We start from the raw sequence: 27,909 nt of genomic DNA, 5'->3' as shown, positions 1-27,909 counted from the left end.
TGTAAGTTGACAGTCCGACAATGCTTTTATGCCCGGGGTTCGGCCAATCGTGGAAAGCTGACCGCAGCGACGGTTTTGGTTGTGTTTTCACAGATCCCATTGAAGAAAACAGCATTTTCTGCAATGGGATCAGATAACGTATACCGTTAAACGTAGCCCTTTGTTGTTTCTCGTTTCTAAGGATTAACGGATACCCTCGCGGGATGTGTGCTCTCTTGTTGCGCAGCGTGCAGCGTGGATCGGCAGAGGAGCCCGGGCCGTCGCGGCCGCGACTCCCTGGGGATCATGCCGAGCGGCGTGCACCGGGCGGACTCGACGCGCTCCGACCACTCGGACACGTCGGTGCGCAGCGCAGAGTCCAGGGGCTCGGCGGGCAAGAAGGTCAGCTTCAGCCGGGCCGTCAGGGGTGAAGAAGTTCCCCAGGAGGGGCCACGAGACGCCCACCGAAGGGGGCGGCGTCCGGGGACTTCGTCGACGGGCCGCCGTCCCCGGAAAAGAAGTTTTGGTGCAAGGTACCGGAAAAGAAATTATACACTGCCCTCGATCGGACTGACCCTAACCGGGGAGCCCAGAACGTGTTGTGAATTATTTGGTCACATGGTATGTGTGGTTGACGTGACGTGACCTCATGTGACTGTGATGTGATGGTGTTTATTCGTGATAGTATGACGTCATGATGTCAAAGATATCATGACGTCAAGTGACGTCACAAAGTCACGTGATCACACGTGATTTTCACGGTCTCACGAGACATCAGGGTGTTGCGTGATGTCACGATGTCGCACCACTTCGCGACGGTTTTTTCGGACAATTCGGCGGATCAAACACATTCCGCGCTAAAAATTACCTCAACGTTCCGATCCTTTGGGACTTGCAAAAAAAAGTAGCGTCTACGGTGTCCCTGCCCTCCCCCTCTCCCCCCCCCCCCCCCCCAAACAAAAAAAGAAAAAAAGACAAGGTTGAATGCCTAAGGCCGAGGTAACCACTGCAAATACATCATACAATACAAAAGACAGTCTGTAGACACTCTAAAACCGGGCTCCCACTGCTCGTATACATCATGCAAAAGACAGCCTTCAAACACGAGTTATAATTTCCCTGGTTCGAATGCCGCGCGCCAAATTTCCTCCTCGAACTCATTGCCACGCGGCATTCGAACCACGGATCTCGCGGTGACTCGCGTTCGAATCTGTTTGCAGACTGTCTTTCGTACGAAGCATACGAGTAGTGTGACCCCGGCTTTTTAAGGCGCGTTTCTAGGACTGTCCTGCCCCATTTGTCGTACGAAAAACTGTCCGCAGACATGTTCGAAGCTTACTATACGTATCAAATGAACGTGCCACCGAACGGGCTTGGGGTGCGTCCGCCAATAATTCCGCCTTACATGTCTGTAGCGAACACCTTGTTTGGGGTGTAAGCAGTGGGATGGGGGCGGCAAGATGAAAACGCCAGTCAGGAGTTTCAGTCGTCCCCTCTCCAGCGCGAGCTTCGTACTTTCGATAACGCTTAGGCGTCTCGTGAACCTCGAGCGTGCACGCGCGGCCAAAGCATGGCGGAAGGCAACCAGTGTGTGCTTGCAGGAGGCCCGGTGTTCTCACCCTCTTTGTGACTATAGCACTACCCGGGCCAGGCGTCGTAAGATTTTGACAAAGGGGCCTACATTGGCGTGAAAATTTCACTTTGCAGTTTAGCCTTTTCAATATTTGATGTCTCATCAAAGTGCGTCGCATGAGACCATATGATACAGGTTGGTTTCGGGTGTCTTTTATTGCGAAAACTGCGCTTATATTACGTATTCGAGCTTTGAATCTGTGTATGATGTTGCGTGTCCAGTCTCCGGCACTATGATTGTATCAGTGGCGTGTTGAGTGATGAAAAGGCTCACGACCTAAAGCTGGGATCATCTTTCGTGATGATGAGTATACTCATATGGGGCATTTATGTCATTTCAGGTGTATAAGAATAGACACCAGGAGAAGCCCCGAATCCCCGAAGAAACATCTTACGAGACGGTGTCCGACTCTGCGGCCTACCGAACGGGAAGGTCGACATCGAGGACGTCTAGAAAAAGGCCCGACTCCCCCGTGGTGAAGAGAAACCACGTCAAGAAGATCGTGCAGAAGTTCGACCGGGAAGCCATGCTGCGCCAGGACTGCAGCTCCAGAGAGTCGTCGCCGCCACCACCGGTCGTACGAAGCCATTCGGTCGAAGAGTATACCACCAGACCTGGTACTCCCCTGGAACTCCAGAGGAGCCCGACCCCAAAGAGGAGGAACAAACTCGTCAACGGCGTCAAAGTCATGCTGGCCCCACTGACCAGGAAGAAACGAGCCACGGCCAAAACAGATACTCGGGATGGTACCGTTAGGCATGACGTCCTCCAGGAGGTTAACAACAACCACGACGATGTTGATGATGACGACGATCACGACAATCGCGATCACGAAGAAGATGCCCCTCCGGTTATGGTTGACAAGTCAACGCAGGTCAAGCCTTTTCAACTGGAGGAGTTCTTCGCGACAGACGTGTCTCACTTGTACAGCCAGGTGGACAAGACGAAAAAAACGTCCTTCAGGACGCCCGACATCTACGTGTCCAGTCCGCAGGAGACGAGGCCGTACTCGCCGGGCACTAGTCCCAAGTACGCGTACGATTACACCGACAAAAGTGCCGCGTCATCACCGGCACTAAGTAGGGGGACGCCGGATCCGGAGTACGGAAGCATCCGCAAGGTCAAATCGTCCAGCCGCAGTTTTGGCTTTAACTTGGGCCGCTGGGAACACAAGAACAAGGACGACCGAGATTCGGACGCCTCGAGCATCACCAGTGAGCCGGCTCGCGACAGTCGACCGGGAAGTGTCTTACGCGAGTTTGATTCCAAGAAGCGAGAACTCAGCTACGAGAACGTCTCCGGGAGACTTTCTGACGACGCCAAGTCGCGCACGGCTTCCCCGACGACTTCCACGTCTGGGGTGTGGGTCCGTGATATCGACAAGGACTACCGGCGTGGCATGGCGGATTCAGACGTCACTGTTCCAAGTAGCGGCTACGTTTTCACGTACAGCGCCACGCTAGGAGGAGGTCGTTCGGGAAAGAAGAAGGCGTCCAAGGAGACCTCGTCCAGGGACACGTCCCCCGCAATCCCAGAAAGCGTCCAGTCCAGGTCTCCATCGCGAGGAGCGCGGTCAGTAAGTTCGGACCACACTTCCGTGCGTGGAGGTCTCGCAGCCGCTTACCAGGCGAGGCAGAAGGCCGCCACGTCGTCGTCCAATGGCCGAGTCGCCAAGAGTTCGTCTCCATTGACGAGGGCCAACGGCGGTCCAGGTTCTTCGGCTGGTTCCGCGGCTAGCGAGCCAGAGTACCGGAGGAACACGGTGGTCTTGTACATACCAGGAGTGAGTCACCACGTTACGCCGTCCGACGAGTCTGTCAGGGTGTCCAGAAGTCAGTCGATGCTCCAGAAAGACAAGCCCCGTACCAGGTCGGCCCAGAAACAGCCCAAGTCGTCGTCTTCGTCGTCCATGCAGCCACACCAAAGGGCTGCTTCGGAAACGGACATCAGGAGGACCAAGTCCATTCCCAAGGGTGCCAAGTTTCCCTGGCTCAGGATCAAGCCCACTGTGACAGCTACGCCTGTGCACTGAGGTCCAGCGTCTTTCTGTTCCTTCGGCTTCATTGCTGTACCTTCGCAGGGATGCTGTGTTTGCTCTGCAGGGCAATATTTTGGGCCCGCCCGCTTTTGGTTATTTAGTTAATGCAGTGGGTACTTTGTATGCTCTTGCAGACCATCAGAGGGTGTGTTCGAACATTTTGCTTCAACACCAAAGTGACAGGACAAAGACGCGACAAGATCATATCCCCGGAGAGTTTTCTTTATTGCTTACATTGCATATAACAGAAGAAAAAAAAAATATTTGACTCATGCCCCTATTCCACAATCGTACTTGTAGTCATCCTTCAAATCGAATGATTCAGTACCTTTATTGATGGCGAAGCGATCACTGAAATCAGAATTACGGGTAATGCACTGATGAATACTTTAGCACAGGATAACACAATGAGTGCTACCACTTAATATCTCGTTTTTGGTGCCTACTTGGGGTGTTCTCACAATGTTCGCGCACGCCCTTTGAATATGGTCGATCTTCAAAATGGTCTGCTTTATTCCGCGGAAAACTGGCTGTCCAGGACTACCTTTTCCGACCTTGCCATGATGGCAAGGAGCTTAGAAAATCTAGGAGAGTTCCTAGAAGGCGCTATCTCCAGAGGTTAAGGCTTTTAATATCAAGCTACCATATTGACGGGTTCCCTTGTAAGGAAACCCGTCAATATGGTATGGTCCGAACTTAACTCTTGGTCAAATACCTTCTGATAGAAGGTATTTGACCAAAAGTTAGGTTAGACGTAGCAAGAATCTTTGGTTTTCTTTCAAAAGATCCAGACCAAAAATATATTTGTAAAAGAGACTTATACGTATATAAATTCACAACTAATGTCTTTATTGCTGAAGTTTGTTTGTGAATATTGACAGCGACGAAACTTTTTAAAGAACTTAGGGGCAGTTGCACTTGTTAAGTCTAGACACGTTTCTTTAACGCATGTAATACTTTTCACTCTAACCAAGTCCAGGACACAAAAGGACCGTAACATCCATCTACACAAGCGCCTTGACTAGAAATAATTCAAAACCGAGTCATAGGCGTTACTGGACAGGCCAGGTGAGGACAAGTTAATTTCTAGTTAGTTGTAGGCAGACATGTACCGTAGTGGAGAGATAACTCCTTTACTTTTAAGTTGCATGAACGGGTGGTCCGACTTAAAACGTTTAAAAAAAGGTCGTTGTTGGCTTGTCTCCCACAGAGCATCCCTGCAGCTAGAAATATTGAACAAAAAGCGCCTGCCTTACACGCCGCGAAGCATCTATACGCATGTACTATATGTATTGTATACGCTCGGCACTGCTTGAACTTACTGTGAGTGTGGACCAAATTGTGGCGCTTTGAGCGGTCGAGCATATTTTCGACTACAACTTTCTGCGGCACTGCTAAGTGAGTGATGTGTTTTCGCCGAAACACTAAATTTTGTGTCAATGCTGTGTTCTTGGCCGTCGCACTTACACTGGAATTAAAATGGCCTCTAAAAAGCCATCATCGGCCTTTCCGTTATCGAACGATGATGATGATACTCTATGCCTCAGTGGCGACAGCTATTGCACATATTCGCAGTGGGACAGACATTGTCTAAATTGGCCTAGGTATAACCGCTGTGCGTTCACAGGGTAAGGGACTCAACAGAGGTCGATGCATTGTCAAGAAGTGGCTACCATGCAGGGTGAACCTTTTATTTGCTATGGTATCCGCCATCTTGAATGGATGGATGGATACGGCTGAGCCCAGTGAATTGGGCGGCGGCTTACGCCACCTACTGCAAGCTTTTAATTTGAACAATTTACTTTAAAAAGACCCAGTAAGGGTAAGCCTTCCACCAGTATATTTACAAATTTAAAATGAATGGAGCATGGTAAATAAGCTCATGCCTTGAAGCCACGCGTGCGTCGGCATGCATGCAGGATTCCGTTCCCCTGAGAGCGTTCAATGGTTAGTTCGTGCTTGAAGCGCTCTCATCACTAGAACCTAAAGCTGTCGGCGTGTTGTATAGTTTGTATTTTGATCTAAGCTCGAGTGTCCTGCGTATAAAATGCCTTGGAATGGGATTTTCGTTCTTATTTTCAGTGTTGAAAGTTTAGAGAGACTAGCAAGCGAAGTTATTTTATGGTTACTGTCGGTGAAATATACGTCCCTTTCTGCGTGAGCTGTTTATAAGCGCGGAGCGAGACCTGAGTTTCGTAATCTCGACAACAGCGGGATATCGTTTCAACTCTGTGTATCGCGCCGTTTTTTTTTTTTTTTTTTTATCTTGTTTTTTTTTTTTGCTCATTTTCTTTTTCTGATTTTCTTTTTTGGTGTATGTGCGTGGAAGGCGGTGGGAAGAATGAAAGGAAGAAGTACGCTGCTCTTTTAACTCGTTAATAGAATTGTGTAACCCACGAACTTAGAAACGATTTACGAGAGTGCGCCGAAATAAAAGAAATAAAAGAAAAAGAGCCCAATGCTAGTCGAAATGCTGACGTGTTGTTTTCTGGAGCTTTAATTAAAGGTTGTTTCTTACTGATCCAGAAGTGTCTCACGCTCGTATGTGCTGCTGGCAACAACGGCGGGGCTAATACGAGAGATTCGGGGAGAGGAGGAGGGGAAAAAGCGCGCAGCGCCGAGCGCAGGATTGGTGGGTGGGTAGGGGTCCATATCACAAAAGCGAATGACATTTTAGCGAACGGCGACATTTGAGCGAATGGTCGTTTTAGCGAATAACGGGGGCGCGCGTTAACCCATCCGTCGCGCTGCGCTTTACGCCGCTTCGCGGCGACAGTCTGCGGCAACTCGTTACAAAAATATGAACTCACTTGGCCCACCCGAAAACGACGCTTCGCGGCGTCCGACTATTCGCTAAACTGTCGTTCGATGAAACGTGGGCGTTCGCTAAAACGTCATTCGATCAAGTGAGTGCCTCCCGGTGGGTAGACGCAAACTTAGCTTCCTTCGTCTCTATCCAATCAGAGGGAACATAAGAGCGTCGTCTGCTACTCGCCCGGCGTCTCGCGTTCGAACGCCAGACGTTGGCGTTCAGCGTCTACCTTCCCATCAGGGCTCGCGCACAAACTTCCCCTCTCGTTTTTATCTCCTCCTCTCTCTCAGTTTCTCATCGTATAGTTTTGTGAGTCGTCATTGATGTCATCATAACGACGATACGCTGGCGATGTGGTGGGGTTGTCGGTAGGAATATCTCACCTAGCTAATCCGTGCTGCCGTTCCCGCTCTTGCGGGTTGAAACGTCGTTTTACTGGCTCGCAATTTTTATGCAGTCTGACGTGCGGTTCAAGATCGTATACTTTAGTGGTTTTGTTGCCCGGCTAAATAGCCTGTCGCCAACAGAGACTGCGATTGCCACATTTCCAGACGAAATGAGTTTCTTACTGTATAAACACGAACTCCTTTCAAACGGAAGACATTTTGCTCGTTGTTTACGGTCCGCTGCTTATTGGTTCACCCGCTCTAGTTTTATTTCAATCGTATTTTGACGTTGGCTGGCAAATCATTCGCTTACTATGCACCCGTAAAGGCATACCAAGAAATGCGAACCGCGACAGTTTGTGGCGATCGAGCTCTCAAATTTGTGTGGATGTTCAGTTTATTACTTTTAACAAAGATATAAAGAAAAGAAGGTTGCAGAGACATTTCTACAAAAGCCAAAAAGGTTCCTTCTCCTCAAAACACGAAAAATAACAACAACAACAACAAGGTTGCATTTCGCCGGACAAAAATAACAACAACAACAACAACGACAACAACAGCAACAACAAGGTTGCATTTCGCCGGACGTAGCACTATCAGACTCCAAAGTGGAGTTCTCTATAATTCACGACCTGGTTTGTTCAGCTCCGAGATAGTACAAATCATTCGTTGCAAGTTTTGCCATGATAACAAGGGCGGCTATAGCTGTCAGCACTCTTGCTGGAAGCGTACAGACGGTGCTCAAAGCGCCTTCGCAAGAGATCGCTTCTGTTCTCATCTGAAGGAGAGAAAGGAAAGCTTTACGCATCCAATTCGGTGCCAGGCGATACTTGATGAATAAATAACTCGTCATTCGGCACGAACGTGCGAAGAGATTCATGGGGCACAGCAGCTCCGGAACACGTAAAGCCTCACCTCGATACAAGAGACGCGGTGTGCGCCGCAAACATGATGAGAAACATTATCCGAATCAAGCATGTTCAAAGCATGTTTGTTTTATACATGCGTATGTTTCCAACATTTCTGTAGAAGGGATTTCGTATGACCTATGTGACAAGGCCTTCATAAAGGGAAAAGAACATCTAAGATAGTGCCTGCGGGCAGTCTTTTTCACGATGCAATAATAGTGTGACGGAGACTTATAACGCCCCCAAGCAGGAACATTCGAAGATATTCGTTCAACACAGCCTCCTCTTGCACTCTTTTTCTTTATTTTCTCTTTCTTTTCCGTTCGATACCCCTGGATCCTATGGTAGACACCGCTCGAGTTGCTGGACGTGCAGGTGTTCGCAGCGATCATTAGTTATCTCGGTGAACGACGCCTACCACTGGCTTTTTTGTTGGCTGTTGTTTTGTTCAAGGCGACTTACTACTGCGCATGACGTCGGTCAGGGTACATGCACCTCCGCAAAACGTGCCCGAGCGTGAACGTCATGCAGAGCAGTTGAAAAAGAGCAAGCGGCGTTCCCGCCCCCAAACCAGCTCCGCGGTTTACCTCGGGAAGTGTCTGAATTCCGCCCAGCTTTGTGGAGGCTGCACAGAAGGGGGCCGCCTCTAGCCGACAAACCTAGTTTATTTATTTCGTCTGCAGTCAATCGATCCGCAATTCAGTTCCATCTGGTGGCTCAATTAAATGGCAGTCTAACTTTTACTTCACTAATGGCGGCAATGAACCTGCAGTCTGCAGTGTTTTATAAGGCACCGTCACGTTCGCAAGTCAACGGCAAACGGGAATGTGCTTTTCACTGTACATTTATTTCTCGATCACTCTGAGTGTCGATGGCCAGAAAGATGCAACCAGTCAAAACGAAGCGTCAAGGCGTCTGTGTGGCGCCAACCCACACAGACGCCTTGATGAAGTTCTATCCATCAAGGGGCTTTGTAGCCCATTGTGCGCTACAAACAGATTGACCGGGCCCGGGTTAGAAGTGAACGCTAACGCAGCTCTTGCATTCAATTCCTGCTTCGCATCGTGCTGATATGTCTCGAATGTATAGGCCTCGAATTATCAGCTTAGGAGCACCATAGCAACCTTCAACTTCTTCCTTCATTAGTAGAGAGTGTTACCAGCGCCGCGCTTTTGGGCGTCAGAAGTGTACGCTTGGAAACAATAAATTCTCGATTGAGAATTTTGTATGTCCATGGCGAACATAACACAAGATAAACGAAAAAAACAAACACACAAACACGTGTTTTGGCGATTGGTTTCGCATAATCGGAAGTGACGATCCTATCCGCTTCTGCGGGTCTCTCGGAGGCACTGGCATATGTGGCGCAACACAGTGATCGTGGAGTTGTTTTTTGTCACCGGGTGACCCTCGAGAAACGACACGTTCCACGTTGGTCACAACTTTGCAATGTCGATCACGATGGCGTACGGTAGAGATCATTGTAATGCTCGCCATGGACGGAATATCGGAAAGAAGTTCCGTTCGTCGTCGTAGCGTTCGCGCACGTTTCGAAATCTCCGCTTGTACACACCTTTCCGGCGCTTGTCCCACGGGTGAAGATTTGCAGACTCAATGAGCCGCGGCATACACGCTCAGCGTCGGATATTCCACGGGAGAGAGCTATACCGCGCAATCACTGCGTTCCATGGCCCAATAGCTATAGCAGTGCGCAGATAGGCTGACATTGGCATAGTTTATATATTGCCCGGCAGTGGACGCGGATCAGCAATTTACTCTGGGTATTTCCTTAATCAGACGTCCCAGCAGTGAGGAGGGCAATCGGTGTCATAATGCAATGGACACCATGCAGTCTAAAAACGCCTCAGACAGCCTGCGGCAACTGTCCGAGATGTGTTTCGTCCTTGACGGTGTCTTGTCACATTGCTCATACAGTAACGGTTTACAGACGTGTTCAAAACATACATACGTGTGAAGCGAGCGTGCTTTGACACCTGTCCGCAGACAAGTCTGTCATTATGTCTGCTGAGAAACTCCGCGTCCTTTGGACGATGTACACGAGCAGTGCGGAGTTCAACTCGAGAGACAACTGCAGTAAACACTATTTTGCCACTTGGTCTGCATGACCATTGGGCGAGCCATACTCACCTTCTTTTCTTTCCTTCTCAGATATATGATCAAATTGTATAAATGGAAATGTAGTCTCCTCATTCTTTCACTGGCCGAATAACTCCAACGATGGGTGTTTTTGTGCGCACGGCGGGAAGCAGCGTATACATGTGGGAGAGTGTGTGTATACGATTGGTCAACATCTATAGGCCGCCGCGAGTTTAGACGGAACTTTTCGTGCGTGCATATTTCTTAGTTCCTCTCCTACACCAATCCTTGAATTAGGATAATCCCTCCCGAGTGGGAACGGCCCCCACGCCCTAGCACGTACGCGAATGGCGCAAAGTAACACCTGCTATACCTTGGTACGCAAAGTAGTCACTTTCTCGAAATAGACGTATAGCCACAATTAGAGATCGCTCTGTTCTACTGGAAAGAAGTGAAGTAATTCAAGAACCGGATAACTTTAATTACAATGCCCACGTTCCGGGCAAAGGACCTTCAGTTACCAGGCACTGGCGGCTTCCGATCGGAAAGAAAAAAACTGGCACTTGAGAAAGTTTATTTGATGCGCAACCAAATAGGCGAGCATTTGCTGCGTGGCACGAACAGGCTCTGCCACCAACACGACCTCCCACGTATACTTCTGCGGCGCCCAGAATCCAGGGAACAAAGAGTCGATCGTCCAAGTCCTCTTCTTGTCGTCGGCGTCGCGTGTGGCTCGGTGAGGAATGTGCCAAGGCTGTTTCGTTCGGGGCGCGAAGAAACGAGTGCGCTATGTTAATATCAACTCCGTTTAACGTCACATTATCATTGCAGAAACTAAGCGTGACGTCGGGGACCTGTTCCTGATACCCCAGGAAACGTATTTCACGACCCCCCCAAGTTAATTTCTTCAGCTATTTTTTTAGAACACCTGGTTTAGACTGAGACGTTAAAAGAATTTTCACTGGCGAAGAACAGGCGAAAGGTCGACACTTGTTTTGCCCCAAGCACTTACGTTTTTAAACTTTTAGTCGGGTTATATATATATAAAAAAACATGTCGTATAACGTTAAGAAAATAATCGGCATCATAATTGTTGGCGTCTCAGCAGAGACATTATTATAGTGACGGTGAAACACGTAAGGTGGACAGGGTAAGTATACTTAAAATGGCGTTCGCAGTCTTGGTTCTCGATTGATGGAATCAGGCGATACTACCAGCTCAGTGGCATGGCCGCATCCTAGACCTGCCAGAGACCATTGTTCCTTCAAGATACGACATTAAATGAATATGAAATAGTAAATAAATAAAGGACAACGACACAAACCGTCGGTGAAGACCTCGTCGCGACCAAGGCAGGTCTTTCCGTTCATTCAATGAGTGTCGCCCACATACAAAACGGTTGCGTTTCTTTCCTTTTTTTTTTTTTTTTTTTGCACTATACGTTACGATGACGAACAGTCGCATAAAAGGCTCTCGGTGGAGGAAAGGGCGCGGGGAAATAAATACGAGTAAAGAAAGCCGTCCCACACGGCGGACGACAACCAACGCACCGTGTCTCAGATCAGTGTCTCTTTTGGCGTTTTGTTGGACCGTGTGCCTGTGCGGGCTGCTCGACTCGGCTTAGCGGCACAGACCTTCACCTACTTGGTGCTACACACGCGGCTGGCTTTGGCGGCTTCTTCGTCTGTCTGCTTAGTTTATGTTGTTTTTCTTCGACAGCGCGCCCCTTCCTTTTGTCGTCGTCGAATGGAAGCCAGGACGCGTGCCCACACTTCTCCGCGGAAGAACAGCACAGCGACTTGGAGCGCTTCGACGACGCGTGGATTCTCAGCGAGAATAAGAGAAGGCGTGAGGAGAGTTCCTCCGTGCCCGCCGATGAACCCACGCGACGGCATTTTCAGCATTTGGAATGGTTCCATCCCCCCGTTTAGCATCCCGCGGTTACCCAATGGGTCGTTTTAATGGCGCCGGAGGATGCCAAGGTACACAGCAGCGTTCGACCTCGACTTCCGTTGTCTGCGGCCATTTGCATCGTGTAACGACCGCAATTATTTGCTCACTCACCACGTTCGTGACGGTGAACCTGCGACGGTTCCGGTATTGGCTAAGGAGGGTCTTCTGGGAATCGATTGCCGACGGTTCACCGATCGTGCTGACTCTGCCGCGGGGATACTGCTAATACATGGTGCAAAAGACAGGCTGTTTAGACAGTGTCTGAGTCGTATTTCTTTATTTGTAAGAGAATCCCTGTCACATTGGCAAAAAAAAAAAAAAAATATATATATATACCTGCAGGCATGATCGAAGCATACATATGTATAAAGCTTCGATCATGCTTGAGGCATGTACACAAATAATTTTGACATCATGTATGCAGCAAACGCTTTTTTTTTGTGATGTGTGATTAGTGTGATTACTGCTCTAGGCTGACGCCGCGAATTTTGGTGGTCGTCCCGGACGGGCTTTCCGGCGCTTTTTCGGAGTCCACCGCATGCTCTCGTGCCCTCCTTTCTTTTAGTTTATTTTCCGTATAGAGTCCGTGGCCTTTGAATACAGAGAGTGTACGAGTTCGTGGCCTGATATGAGATTGGTAGAACTAAGCACAAGTAATTGAGTCTTCGAGGACTGGAACCCACGGACAAGATGGAACCTAATGCATGAGCCAAGGTAAGAGGGTGCGACATACGCAACTTGAGCGATATTTGACTCGCACCTTAAAAGGCTCGAAATCATTTAGAGGGGCCATGAAACAATGCTTCTACTTTCGCTAAATAGTACTCAGAATCACTTTCTAACGCTAATAACCAAACAAAATTGCCTTAGTTTTTTTTCTTTCTAAGCAATGGCAGTCAGCAAATAAATTCGAGGAACATGCGATGCGCATGTTCCTCGAATTTATTTCATCCCCTCAACTCGGAACCAGAACAAGCGGCCACGTGGTCTGGTGTTTATTAAAGTCACTGGATCCTAACAAAGTAGCGCCAAGCTCCCCGTATGGTCGCCATTTTGGTCCGTGAAATGAGCAATTCCTCCCTGACCCCTTCGTTCTTGGTGAGCCGATCGAAATTAGCTGTTGACGGGTAGCTTTATGGATGCGTTTCTTGTATACCGAGATTTTGCAATCCACACACCGACGAAACAAGCCTACATCTTCGTACCACCACCACATGCTGTGTGGGTGCTTGGAGGCACTGAAAAATAATTTTCCTGTTTTTAAATCCACAAGAAGAACAATATAATTGTAAGAGATCCGTGGATATGAGCATCATTGATAAGTTGATTGCATACATAGTGCCATAGACGCTTATATTTGCGAGGAACGCCTTCAGTAGGATGATGCTCCATGGTGATCTTGGCGCCACTTGTCTAGAGCGACCCTCTGGAAGCTTCAAAGACTTGAATAGACCAAGATGGCGATTTCCATGGCAACGTAGATAGCCAATCGCCTTGCGAGGTTTCCGTCGTTTGTATGTTAGTATCCGTTTGTGTCCGGCTAGCAGGTAGGAAACGCAAAGGCTCTCCCAGGATCGAGTGACTTTAGTGCCTATCTTATGCCGCCAGCGTTAGTCATAGCCACGCGTTGTGGTCGGCAAAGTAGAAAACGCGTGCTGAGCTCTAGGAATTGTTAGAGTTCGTCTATTCTCATCACCGCAGTGGTTGGACGCGAGCCGCTACCCGAGTGTCTGCTGAGGCATTGATCGTTACGAGCCGAAGTCGAGTGCTCACGCAGTTCTCGTTTCCAATCCATGAGCCGCGCTCGACTGCCGCCAGGCGGGTGGTTTCGATCCCACAATTACGTCATCGAGCTTTGCGGAGGCAAGACTGAAAGAAATAGTCCCCTTTTATCCTCGCGATTTCACCGGGACCAACAAACTTCTGAATCAGTGGCGGTCCGTGCGAGTATACTTGGGTCAGAGTGGGAGTACGCCTCTGTAGAGTCACGAATATTTCAACCCGATATCGTTTCATGACCCCTTTAGGAAAGGCAGACAAAAACATGGGTTGACCTGACTGCCCTTACTCGGTTCAGCCAATTATATGAGTGGCGGCGTGTATTGGCTCAATTTCCAATTGGCTAAATTGCCCAATGAAGACCGATGACTCGCGTTTCGTGTGCATCGCAAGACAAAATACCTGTAGGAAGTACTGAGGGTGGAGTATCTATCTACACGCAGGTAAACAAACAAAAACGATCAGGCCGACTCCATGTAGCCTGGGTACAGAAAAGTATTGAACAAGCACATTACATGTGAGAGCTTCGGAGATGGCGCCGGAAATTAGTTATCTTGCGAAGGAAGTGCGCGGATCACCAAGCAAAGACCATTCTTGATATGTCAACAGTTCAGTAAGTCCTGGGAAGTTTTCCTAACGGCCCCTTCACAAAACTGCGTTTGCTTAGAACCGAGTTCGTGCGATCTCTTACGAGCAAACACACGGACACGCTGCAGCAGTCTATGCGTTAAACTTGGGACTGCATTTCACATGTTTTGCGGTATTTTCCAATTCAGATGTACGTACTATCTAAGTATTTGTGGTTTATAACCTTGTCAAAAGCTTTTAAAACAAAACAAAAACAATTGGTATGCAAAATAAGAACCAAGAAAAAAAGAAGATATACGTAAATGCATGGTCACAATTAGTTTGTAATGTAATCATTCACAACATATAGCGTTTGAAATAAAGTGTTGTAAGTATTCATCTACCTTACATGTCTTAAATGTTTGCTCTAGTTTATACCATTTGTATCGAAATGCTTATATTTAGGCTTATTTATTGAGTATATCCTCATTCATGCCTTATTTATATTCCCGCCCACCAGACTGCAATAGCTTCCCAACCTGGCACGTTAGCCAAAACGTTTGGAGAACCCTGCTTTAGGCGACGGTGGACATGAAAGCCAACATGAAATTAACAGGTTTGCGGTGGTTACAGCTTTAGCGTAGTCCTCATATACTGCGTACCTAGAACGTCCAGTCCGTTCAAACTACCATATTTACTCGATTATAAGCGCACCGTTTGTGAACTTGTGGTACCGCGGTACCGGAGAGCACGCCGTTAGCCAATCACTGCAATCAGAAGAAGGACGTGCCGGTAATTTACGGGACAGAGATAACCTCTTCTACGCCAAAAAGCTATCTGCGCAGATCGTATACTTTTACGGGGAATTCCTGTTCTGGACTCACGTTTCTTATGCAGAACGCGATGATTGGCCTAACCTCTGTTCTGCGTAAAAGTAGACGTAACAGACTTGTTCTATAAGTAGTGCGTCTGTTACACGTGTAATTGTGGTAATATGGAGAGACGAACGAAAATAAAGTGTTTTTCGGACGTGACGAAGCGTGGGAGGATGTGGCAATGTGAGACATTGACAGAAACAGGTCGGCTACGAGGCAGAGCACACACCCGGAAGACCTGGACACGCGCGCAGCACGGCAACAGTGGGATCCATATTCAGGTAAACATGGATAATGAGGTCCACGTTTCCTCGCGTGCATATGCGACACAACCCCGGATTTCGTGTACGGCGTATATATATGTGCGTCCGTGCACACAAGCGTTTGGGAAAGCGCTCGTTTCCTGCCGATACAGAGCACGTTGCGCAACCGTATTGTTATGAGTCGTGGACTCACGCTCTGTTACAAAATAAACCAGGAGAGAAAATAAAACGGAAATTGTTGCGTCAGAGTTTTACGACGCTGGAAGTTGGCGTGACAAAGTGATTTGTCTCGGGACTCGTGAGTGACCGACTGGAAGTTCATGAACCTGCAAAGCATCGCAAAACTTGGTTTGGCGAATTCGCTCGAGTCATTGCCGTCTTCGCACCGTTGAGCGTCCGCTATCGAGAAGTTTTGTTAATGTTTATCACAATTCGAACATATCACGAAGCTGCGACCAGCTATACACTGTTGGCAATTTACACTTAAAAGGGTGTTTTCTTTAGCGCCTGTAACTCATGCCCTTACGCCCAACAAGTGGTGAATTTAGAATGTAGAAACACCCATGTCATGGTGTTTCCGCGTTTTTGATCTCTGTATTGGTGTTGAGTCCGACAAGGGAACTTTGATCATCAAAGCATCCGTCAGGAAGAGTCTTCTGCTGATCAAATTGAAATATGTTTTTGTAATATGCAGATGCCATGAACTTTGCGCATGACTCGAGGATCACGACCGTGTTGGCATTTCCGCGTTATGTACCCGACAAGCTGAGTGTAATATCTTTTTAATGCGAAAGCATTAACTGGGGGTCCCATGGACCAAGCCGACGTCATCAGCTTTGAAGCCGCGCCAAACGGCACCTAAAATCCTTTCTTTCAGTTGAAGCCAGCTCCCAGCTATGAAACCACGCGAAAAACCTAGCCAAACGGCATCCAATCTTCCCCGATATCAAAGGGGCGGAGTAAAGCTGGTGGATTTCGGCTTCGGTCCCATTGGCTGGCGCGCGTCGACGAGGCTCCCATTGGCCGCTGCGCGTCAGTTTCAACGACCGCCACCCCATGGCGCTGCGTGTTCGTCAGCGCGCCGGTAACGTACGAAACGTCCAAGGTCAGAGCGGCGAGGGGGCGTGCTCTGCCGTCAACGCAAATACGCTGCAGACACAATAAGAAATGACGTGAATGCTTTCACATTCACAACTCATAAGGAGTGCTTAGGTGTGCCTCAAGCATTTTTTTTTTTTCTATTTACCTTTCCAGAAGTTCGGAAATGGTACAGACGCTAAAGAAGAGGTAACCTGAGGACCACACCTGCGAGTGTTAAGGTTATAATTAAGTTCTCGGGGTACGTGCATTTGGTACAGGCGCGACACCTATTCGACGCAGTCGCCAAAATAAAACACGCGTTAGTGTTTCTCCTCGTGCAGTGGCAGTAAAAAAAAATTAAAGAAAAACCAGCATAATTTTTTTTCACCATGGACCTGAAAAATCTTTTACAATTTCATGAGCGGCAATTTCAAATAGATAGTGCGTAGATTTAAGCTCGCAAATACCGAAACAACCTCCAGTCTAGTTATACACCGTTCCAGAGTTGCCCAATAGATGGCGCCGGTTTTGTTCGCCCGTCGTTTTATTTATTTTCCTAGAAGTCCAGGAAGGGCGCGGAGACTAAATGAATGGTAACCCGACGACCGCACCCGCAGTGATTAGGGTTCTTACTGTCTTGCGCTTTCCCCGCCTACATTCGACGCTAAATCGTCGGTAGGATCTATCAGGTAGCGTTGAAACTGCGTGTAACCAGACCGGAGGTTTTGCAGAATTCGCAAAAGCAAATCTAAGCACTATCTATGAGCCATTGGTCGCTTATAATCATTGTCAGAGAGTTTCAGGTTCACGGTCAAGTCAAGAGAACCGGAGTGCATTTCCTTTCATGCAAGTAAACAAGGTTTCTATAATCATTATCATCATCATAAGCGGCTGCGATGATGATGATGATGATTGTACCTTATTCGAGCAAAGTCGAACGCAAATGTGTGAAGATTTGACATATTTGGAAAGCCATAAGTTTCGATATTGAAAACGTATACCCGTCGTGTTGCGTTATTTTACTCTCTAAAAAGAATCCGTGAAGGCATCTTCCATAAGCATCAGAGTGAAGGAATGCCGAGGTTTAGCCCCAAAAAAGCGCCGAAGAATATTATTTTCGAAACGTCGGCCACCACTATGAGTCTTCCTCTTCAAGTTTACAAAATATTGCACCAACCGAAATGGGTTTTTTTAAAAATGTTCCAGGGCTTGGTGTGTACCCTCGTCTCCTTTTGCTGTTGACACACGAAGAAGGCTTATTTTTACCCCGTCGGCTGTCTCGAGCCTAGCGGGTTTTCACGCCATCGGGGTTGCCATCCAAGTGAAATGTTGTCAGACTAGAGAACAATAGAGAAAGAAGAATGATAAAACAATAGACAAAGAAGGCGATAGCGCTGAAAACCCCAAGATCACACATGCGTACAGACCTGGGAACGCGATGACAAAAAATTCTCTAGAGGTGTATATACGTATAATGTATGTGTGTGCGCGCGCGCGTCTAGAGTGTGTTTTTTTTTTAATTTTTCTTTTTTTTATTTGTAGCAAAAATGTGCGCACTCACCAAACAGCGATGTCAGAAATAGGCTCGGCCTATCTCCGCGTCGGTGGCTGCGAGTTTTTGTTCTTGAGAGCTGAAGAGGCCGACAGAGGGCCGTGGGCTTTTCTTTCGCCCAAACATTCAGCAGGACGCGGAAACGTCGATTTCCAGCCAAAAAAAAAAAAAATTCGCGCGCAATTTTTTTTTTTTTTTTTTTTGCATGGTATTTACACGATTTTTCACAACCTTTTGAAACTTAAAATACTTTGGGAAGAAGAATATATTTTGCGTAAATGACTTATCTCGCTATTTTCACCGGAGGTTCATCCAAGATCTGGTGGTCCCTCCAGTGTATACCTGGAAAAATACAGCTTGATTTGAATTGAATTGAATTGAATTGAATTTATCGTTAATCGGGAGGGAAATAGAGGGGGGGGGTATTATAGGCTTGAGTACTTTTTTTAGGAAATTCTAGGGGCATAGGGATTGGGAGTTGGACTCAGATTGGGGTGTGTTTGGCGGGTGTTGAAGTGTGTGTATAAATCACTGCTTTTGACATATTTGCTAAACATTACGAAGAATTCGAGTGCTGGCTTCGTTGTTATATAAGGAAGGGAAGCATATGTATAAGCAGCAGCTTTGTTTCCTCAATGTGATCTTTTTTTTTTAAGTTTTATAAAAGAAAAACACTATTTTTTACGAAATAAATTATTTACTGCCAACATAACTATAGTAAAAACAACGCGAGACCTTTCAATACACACAGCGTGAGACAACCAGATTGAACCAACTTTAATAAGCAAATCGTAAAAGTCAGATACGGCACCGCAACCGTACGGCTACGGGTGGTAGAAATCATTAGTAAAATTATCGCAGCTGAAACTTGCCGGAAGAACTCAAAGCATTTCCTACGCGCGGTCAAAGAGTTACTCTTTGATGTCAAATTGTTAACAATGTCGCTGTGAGCCATAATACACTTTTTCAGAAATCTGCGTCATCTATGTAGCTGCTGCGCCAATAATCCGAGCCCGCCATTGTTTGGGCAGGGGCACGCTGGGCATGCGTTGGACACGAAGGATACATCAGTGCTCGTCGAGGACTCGGATCCAATCACAAGCTTCGTGTGCCATGGATGTTTGGATGAATGGATGGATGTAAATGGCTATACCCTTTGTAACGGGCGGTAACTTGCGCCACCTAGCCCAAACTAAACAAGAAATGGCGGCCGCCAATGTTGCTTGATGGACTTCTGAAAATAATAAATTGTGTCAATCTGTTTGACAAACCAGGAAACGAGAGGAATGTGAGAAAATGTTCCCCTCGCTGCGTCTGTTTTCTTCCCTTTTTCTTTTTTATCTTGTTACGAAAAAGGTTTCACTTGTTTGGTATCATTAATTTTATTTGCACATTTTGAATGATGCGATTAATTTTTTCCAGTGGCTAATTCCCCGAATCATATGCATCATATCTAGTTTCATGTAGACTTGACAGACTACAGTGCCTTAGCCAGGGAAACTAATTTGAGCAATTTATTTAATGTGGGTTCGATTCCGTTGACGATCACTCCGTACTTTGTTTTCCCAACCGGACATGACGATCGATTTCGTTCTTCGGGATCAAATTGTTTTCGACCGGTTTATTGAATGATTGAAACGTTTCCGTGAGAGCTCTAAAACATTAATTCGTAAAAGTAATAAAAAAACAACAAAAAAACGCATCTCCACGTGGTGAATGATGTTGATTGGGGCAAAGCTCTGGTGGTGCTTGTCTGCGTAGACGCTGAGCCGCAGCATGCTGAGCCTTTCGTTCGTTTTCATCCATATCACGCTGCGGTCAAATGCTCAAATGCGTATATAACCACGTTCCATACCACACATTCTCTTTCTGACATGGATGAAACCGAACGAAAGCCTCGGCATGCTGCGGCTCACCGTCTACGCAGACAAGCACCACCAGAGCTTCGCCCCAATCAACATCATTCACCACGTGGAGATACGGTTGTGTTTTTGCCCTACACGAGCACCGGAGCACGTGCTCACGTGCTCTTGAGCACGAGCACCCGACGCCGGACATCGGACGGACATGCGGACATGGCTAGCCCCTAAGGAGCTTCGCCGCTAAAATAGTACTCCGTGCGTCCTTTCCTCCCGGAGACCACACAGTAAACTTCAAAACACCTATCGCGGTGTTTGCAAGGTGTTTCATTCCGAATGCACCTTTTCAACACGCTATATTTTCTTTACAATAGGTGTAATGTTCTGAATACACCGATTGAGCGTGGCAGAGAATTGTCGATACATCTTTTGGTGGGTTTGTGAAGGTGTTTTCGCCTGAATACACCTATTTTCAACCTGAGGAAATGTTGATTGAGATACAAACCAAAATCGCGCAGGTCTTAAACAAATATATATATATATATATATATATATATATATATATATATATATATATATATATATATATATATATATGGTGTTTTTTTAAGCTTAACAGAGTTGTTTAAAAAAAGCCGTGAAAGTTACACTTATGCCGCTTATAGAGGTGAGTTATACGGCCAGGGGGACATATTATAGGGGGCTAATCGTAACGATCAGTCGGCTAATTAGTTAAAATTGGTTAATTAACTTTTCTAATTAATGAAAGTAGACATATGTTTCAAATTAGAAACTTGCCCAGCGTTATCGAAAACCACTAAATCAGTAATTTTCAGGAAGACTTTGAGCGCGTGAGAAGCGTAGTAGTGCACTAAAGTTACCACTCGTGGAACAGGTACAAAGCTAGCGGTTACGATAAGGCGCCCGCGCGATTTTTCTGTCTCTTATCAAGCCCCAGCTTTGTACCTGCTCCACGAGTGGTAAATTTAGTACAATACTACGCTTCTCACGCGCCAAAAGTCTTTCTGAAAATGATTGATTTAGTGGTTTTCGATGACGCTGAGCAAGTTTCTAATTGGAACCATATGTCTATTTTCATTAATTAAAACGTTAATTAACAGATTTTAATTAATTAGACGACTGATCATTACGATTAGCCCCCTATAATATGTCCCCCTGACCGTATAACTCACCTCCACAAGCGGCATAAGTGTAACTTTCACGGCTTTTTTTAAACAAACCTGCTAAGCTTATAAAAAAAAACACCTTGTATATATATATGTGTGTGTTTGGAGAGGGGGGGGGGGGGGGGGGGGGGAATTAGTGTTTTTTGTGGTAGTCTCCGTCTATAAGAGTGACAAAAAATCAATAATACAAATAAAAGATTGTACTGCTCAAATGAAAAAGGGCACGATAATAGCACCGTTCAGTGTCCGCTATCAATAACGAAATCACCCATTGCAAGCACAAGTGCACAGAACGACACCAAAATTTAGAACAAGTTTTGGAAACCATCATGCGGAAAATGTAGTTCAAGCGGTTCGCAGCAGATAACAAACTTTCAGAACTAAGCATTATTTTCTTCAAAAGTTATAAATGATATAGTTTTTTTTTAAGGTGTCCGTGTTCTGTCTTTTATGTGTAATTCTTTCGTGAAAATTGTATAAATGATTTTCAGAGATTTTTAATGGGAAAATGGCGACCGACGGAGCTATCGAATACATGAAGCTGAATTACGCCATTTACCGAAAACGGACGAAACCGGTCCCCATTTTTTCATTGAAGTTTTCGAAACATCGCATGACTTTTGGTTGAAATAATAACGAATAGTTTTGAAACTTTGGGATCTGGTTTGGACCACTAGCGATACATTTAGGCGGAGGGTGAGCGTTTAGCGATGCGTAGATTTGCAGGAAAAAAAAAAAAAGTAATAATAACACTGTAATTCTTTATTTATTTATTTATTTATTTTTCTTTTGGGTGCCCGGGGGGGGGGGGGGGGGGGGGGGGGGGGGGGGGAGAGAGCTTGATGTTTTGCGACGTTTCATCGACACGGCTGCGTTTCTTCAACAAGACAGGATCGCATCGCCGTTCATGTGCGACGGTGACGACAGCGAGGTTTATCGCGATGAAAACAAAACAAGAGCACTTGTGAGAGTTGGTTCACAGCTTCAGCCTTCTTGCAAACGCGTAGTGCATCGGTAAGCACAATACCGGCAGTTTTATCGGAATTTCCCTTTGCCCAGCAGCACCAAAAAAAGATTTGACACACGGTGAAGTCCCATAAAAAAACGCGTTCATTCCGAAACCTAACGCCTTTTGGCAACAAGGCGCCCGGATAAGAAAAACAAATAAAAATAAAAAATAAAACGGAAGTGGCCAAAAATCAGTTTATAATAAATTATACTTCTATGTGTATGAAACATTCGTGGTATGTAGAAATGATAATCGACAATATTTATAAATGTGCTTTTCTTTTTAAGATATGTCACTTCGTTAGCGTAATAACTTTTCGAAGCATTACTTCCACAAGGACCTAACCCAATCCACCGGACGTCCGTCTTGCATGTAGCGAAATCGCATTTTCGCTAGCGTTGCAGAGGCTGCCGGCAGCGTGTCGATAGCACGTTTTCTACTCGCTCGTCGTCATTTGCCGAAGAAATTTTTTTAAAAGCCCATGTAAGCTGTGAGACTTGCCGCTGAGAACACAAGAAAATTTTTACTGAAGTGCAGTCGTGCAGGAAAAAGGAACACCTCGTCGAAAGCAAGTTTCACCGGTCTCGCGGCGTGTTCAAAGCTGCCTTGGCACGCCGAAGAGCTGTGTCTCTGTGCCTTCGCACACTTGGATACCGATCAAGAATCGACACAGTGTGGATGTGTTTTGAGACGTGAAAATAATATTAAAATTATTTTGAAAGTGGACGTCGAAATAGTCCCTTTCCCGAACGGGCCGCGTCGTCTGCTGCATGATGCCGCTCAGGCAATTTTTAAAGAAATTTACGTTCTTCCGTGGCACATGACTTAGCGGAAAATATTGTAAAATGTTCCTTTATTATGTCAAAAACTATTGCCGTTCCAAACTAATTGGCCAGGAGCGGGCGAAATGGCAGACTGTATGGTTTTGGTTTGGGTACAGTGAAGTTTGGGACAACGCATTGACGCGTGTGGCGCTGACGGCAAACCGTGTACAACCTGATGCAGTAAGTACCCCTTTAAGTACTCAATAACAAGCCGTTCTTAGTAAATGATCCAACTACCGGGGTTACGGCTTTTCAGTGGTTTCAATGTACTAAATTCAAAGAACAAAGTCTGTCCCGTACATGGCAACAACGTACATTTGTGCCAAAATGCTTCACTCTGACGAAATTATCTTGCAAGCTGCAGCGGAGATTTTTCGTAAAACGTAGGACTCTTTAGCGGCCGCTTTTGATCTCCCAAGCAGTGTGCAAACAGCCGTGATTGATAGGATGGTGCGCACACAATCCCGTTTCCTGTTCGCCTTGCAAACATCTATTCGAACCTCGTAATGCAAGCAATTAATACTGAGTTTCAGAACGTTTTCAGAGGCCCCCTTTCGCTCCGGGCGCGCGCTTCAGGGCATGCTTCGAAGTGGCAGCGCGAGCTCCCGCGACAGAGCGAGCTCGCGTTGCCTGAAACACGATGTACTAAAACTCTCTAGTAACACTAAGTACAGACGCGATCGGCAAATAATAAAAATTGAAAATAAATTAAAAAGAACGCCACCCTCACGGGGACTGCAGTTGTACGCAACTCTGGTACGCAACGACGCCAACGACTCCACACGGCACACGTCCACACCGCCCCAGATGTCCAACGATCGAAACCGAAACTTCATGGACAGCTAGTTCGCCACGGTGAGGGCGCTTCGTGTTTGGGAAGATGTCTGTTGACTTCTAAGTTCTACTCCACTTTGAGCTTGTAAAGCTAAAAATTATATTTGACTGCGACGTTTAAGTTAACGGAGCTTTAGCTAAGCAGTAGGAGAAAACTTTGCAAAATATTCTAATACACCAAAAGATTTAGTCGCAACCGATATTTGCGCCATTATGAACTAGCGGCGGAAACGACGGCGTGTTAAATCAGATCGAAATCTCTACCGTTGTTTCCCATGTTTCTGTCGACTATCACAAAATGACGGCTGACTGGCTTAGACCCTTGGGTGCCTTGGGCTCGGAGGAACGCTGGTTTCAAGCGAGTGCCGAGCCGCACAGTAAAGAGTAAAGTCCACAAATAATCACGAGCAGCTCGTAAAAGAAAAAGAAAGCGCCAGGGACAAGCCCGCCAGCGAAGATGGACAGCTACGAGCACGGCGTCTACATGACCACCTTCAGCGTCATAGCAGCGGGGATCATGCTGCTTCGCTTGCGGCGCAAACGGCACGAACGTCGCATCCGAATGCTGCAGCAACGAAACCGCAGGCTCGTCGCGCTGCTAGCCTCGGCCACGGCGCGCCGATCCCCGTCCCCGGAACCCCGACCCGCGAGAACCGCGGGCGGGGGCACCGACCGCGTTGGACGCCGGCGCCGCGTCTGGGCCCGGGTCCGCAGCGACAACTTCTGGCAGCACATTATCTCGCCCGACTTCAGCGCCCAGGACTGGTTGCACAACTTCCACGCGAGCCAGGAGACTTTTCAACACCTGTGCGAGGCCCTCCGCGAACACATTCAGACCCAAGACACGGCCTGGAGGCCCGCTACCCCCGTCGAAAAAAAGGTGGCCGTCTTCCTGTGGCGACTCGCCAACAACTGCCACTACAAGGTACTCAGCCAGCTCTTCGGCATCGGTAGGTCGTCGGCCTGTCTCGTCCTCAAAGAGGCCGTGCAAGCCCTGCTCCTACACGTCGCCCCGAGGATAGTGAGACCCGCCGAAAACACCATGGCCTTCTTCGAAGAGGTCTACGGGCTCCCTGGTTGCCTGGGCGTCCTCTGTTCAACGTACGTCGCCGTCAACCCGCCACTTTACGTGAAGGCCGAGTACGCCGTTCCCGGCGAAGAACAGTCGGGTCTCCACGCTTGCCTCCTCCAAGTCGTCATCGGCAGAGACGGACAGATCTCGGCGGTCAGGGCCGGTCAGACTCCTTCGAGACCAGGTCGCCTTGAAGACTGGGCGTTCCCCAACGAACTCCTGGGAGGCACTCAGCAGATGGGAGAGTCTGGAGCCTCCGAGTCGTCGCTGTTCTACCTCATCGGGGACTCCTCTTTTCCGCTACGCCCCGAAGTCTTGACGCCGTACCAGCAGACGGCGACCAAAGTCCAACGTACCTTCAACAGCGCCGTGTCCGGGGCGCTCGGCTACGCAGAGCAGACGGTCCTGAAGCTCAAGGGGCGCTGGAAGTGTCTAGCCCAGAAGTATGAGGGGGACCTCAGCAATGCCGGGGACCTGGTCGTGGCTTGCTGCGTTCTGCACAACATCTGCGAGGCGAGGGGCGACAGGTTCGATCCGCGGTGGTCCGAGGGGGTAACGGCGGTCCATCCGGCCTCCAGAAACATTCAGGGGGTCAGCGGGGAACTGGTGGATCAGGCGAGGATGAAGCGGGACGTCGTCGCCATCAAGTTGACGACGCGGGACACTTGAGCCTTTCGAGTTGTTCTTGCATTGAGGCATCCCAGTCCGAGATCCATGGTTTGCAGTGATAACCAGCATTACAGATCTTATTCCAGATGGACCTGTTTTGTCTTGACGGTAGTTGGTGATTTTGACCCAGGCATGGGGCAAGGCATACTTGGGAAGAGCTGGTGGTTCCCTTAAAACATTGGCTTTGCACAAGGACTCGTGTGGGAAAAGGTGCATTTCAATGCGATCAGCATGTTTGTGGCCTTTGCATCGATCGGGGTCAGCTGAACTGCAGTTGGGAGCGGACAAGGGAAATTGGTAGAGTGACCAGTGGATGTTGTTACTATACTCCGTTCCACCATGCGTCCAGACGCAGCGGACACTACGAAACATCCCTGCCTATCCCTGCCTATCCTGCTCTGTGATCGTAGTACGTAATAATGTCTCTGTGCGTCACTGCGCCCCCTCTCCATGGTGACGCGACGCTTGCACGGCCTTCGATTGGCTCCATTGACTCGTAGCATCCTTTGCGCCTGGATGTAGAGTGAAACAAACTATAGTATGAGTGAATCAACCATCTACAGAAAATGCAGCACCCTCTGCTGGCACTGAAAGGTGTTCCAGTCAGCGTCCATTCAGCACCAGCTGTTGTAGACGAGACGACCTAGTTTAGGGCATACAAGCAACCGCACTTACTTACGCCTGGTGGCGTTGGGTCTCCAGTGTCGCACGGTAGATGCTGCGAGAAAAAGGAGAGTACAGGACATTCCCACAATTCATTGCGCACCTTGTGAAGAGCCCTCTGGAATTCTTTCAAATGACCGATTGCGCTGGTCGAAGCTCTGGCAGGGTCTTTTGATTGTCTTGATGCCTCAGGATTGTTCCTGAATATTGGAAGTTTACAGAAGCTAAGGTATCTGCATTGTTTTGATGTGTACAGTGCAAGGTGGAAATGATAGGGAATTGCCGTTGGTACCGGAAGGGCATCCCTCGGCAGCTCGCTACTATTGTCAGTCCGGTAGTGACACGACACTGGACTCCTGTCCCAATTGGACTGCCTGCCCTGGAAATTAGACCCACCAGTGAACTATGCTTTCAACTCGTGATGCTACAAACATTGCCTTCGAACGTTGGGGCCCCCTCCGAATGAAGCGTTTCTTCAGCGGAAACATTGCGCAATTTTTTCGACACTGCTGCCTTCTCAAACTCTTTTGCGACCTCCATTTGTTTTGTTGTTTCTTTAGTGGTAGATTCGAATTTTTATATTAGCGTTCATGCATGGTGCAGGCAGGATTCACGAGTTGAGTATGGATTGCAGCCGAGCAGACTTCACGACTTGCGACGTCTCGGTACCATCGCGGTTTGTGTTGGGAATGCCGTGATGTATGTGTTCTGTCCTTTTTGCGTAGTATTTTCTTTGTATCTCACATTGTGGTTCGATGCCAAAGCCAGTGAAAATGTAGGCGACCGACTCGCATTCATACTTGTTCCGTTTTGTCGCTGTTCGCATCGTCGGTCACATACATTCCCATTACCAAAAAGGGCCATTTCTGCCCAAAACAAGAATTTGTTTTGTTCCATCTAAGAACAGAAAAATCCTACAGCTTCTTCCCTGTTTAAAATGTGGCGGTCCAACTGCTCACTTTATTGAAATGACGATGTACCGTTTCTGTGTTTTTGAAAGCACTGGTTAAAGTAAGAACTGAAGGGACAATGAGCACGCATGCTGGCGGCATCTATGATGTGGCCTTGGGACTGCATTTCGCTAGAGCAAACATTTTTTTTTGCAGTATTGCGAGATCAAGCATATACAGTCGAATCTCGTTCATTCAAGCTTGAGGGGGGCCGAAAATTTGTTTGAATAAAGCAAAGTTTGAATTATCGGGAGTTTCCTCCCATAGACACGCATAGGATGAGACCTGTATGCTAGTTTGAATTATCCAGAAGTTTGAATTAACAGAGTTTGAATTAATGGGAGTCGACTGTACATACTATCTACGAAAAATGGTTGTTTATAACATTTTCGAGCCAGCTGTGAAAGAATAATGCGTGAAAACAATGCGGAGCTCAAGTTTGTCTGCTCTTTGCAGCGGTCGTGGTGACATTAAAATGCCGAGCTCTGATTGGCTCCAACTGAAGAATAGTGGGTGTAGACCTCAAGGCAGCTTGCTTTAAGGTCTACCCACTATGTCTCTAAATCGGAGCTCAGCGCTCCGATATCGCCACAACTCCTGCAAAAAAAGCAGGCGAACTTGCGCTCCGCATTGGAAATGTACGGAAATTGCGAGTGTTCCATGGCTGCCTGATAGATGGCGTTATTGTGTTCTCTTGTTGTAAGAGATTGCACTTGATAGTATGTGGCAAAGTCTGGCATACGAGTCGGGACAACAAGAACGTACAGAAATACTTGCATCTTTAATCGGTGTCTCGAAAAGTGGCATATGTACAAATGTTGCTTTGAAAAGCAAAGGGAATGAACATGTCAGATCGCTCTCTTCTGGAATGTTTCTGTAAATGCTATATAATGCCTATAAGAGATTGGCGTTCTCCCAAA

At 47.4% G+C, this 27,909-nt stretch overlaps 1 protein-coding gene and 1 non-coding gene across 2 annotated transcripts in view; both read left to right on the top strand.

Moving 5' to 3' along the window:
* The window catches only part of LOC8025919, a 211,691-nt gene extending 205,520 nt beyond the window's left edge, over positions 1-6,171 (top strand). Inside the window, exons 3-4 of the transcript XR_006076746.1 lie at positions 227-512; positions 1,953-6,171. This is a non-coding gene — a transcript (uncharacterized LOC8025919). The remainder of the gene's footprint in view (positions 1-226; positions 513-1,952) is intronic.
* Positions 6,172-23,906: 17,735 nt separating this feature from the next.
* On the top strand, positions 23,907-27,237 carry LOC8025918 (protein ALP1-like). The gene has a single exon (XM_029970768.4). The coding sequence runs from the start codon at positions 24,093-24,095 to the stop codon at positions 25,374-25,376; it is 1,284 nt and encodes a 427-aa protein (XP_029826628.1). The 5' UTR covers positions 23,907-24,092; the 3' UTR covers positions 25,377-27,237.
* The last annotated feature ends 672 nt before the right edge of the window (positions 27,238-27,909 follow it).

The sequence above is a fragment of the Ixodes scapularis genome, unplaced genomic scaffold (genome assembly GCF_016920785.2).
Source record: "Ixodes scapularis isolate PalLabHiFi unplaced genomic scaffold, ASM1692078v2 PGA_scaffold8__174_contigs__length_109621045, whole genome shotgun sequence".
Lineage (NCBI taxonomy): Eukaryota > Metazoa > Arthropoda > Arachnida > Ixodida > Ixodidae > Ixodes > Ixodes scapularis.
This window is presented reverse-complemented; position numbering and strand designations above follow the sequence as displayed.

Bases quoted from the DNA above. Each gene is read 5' to 3' on its own strand.
- LOC8025918 (XM_029970768.4), top strand. From the start codon at position 24,093: ATGGACAGCTACGAGCACGGCGTCTACATGACCACCTTCAGCGTCATA.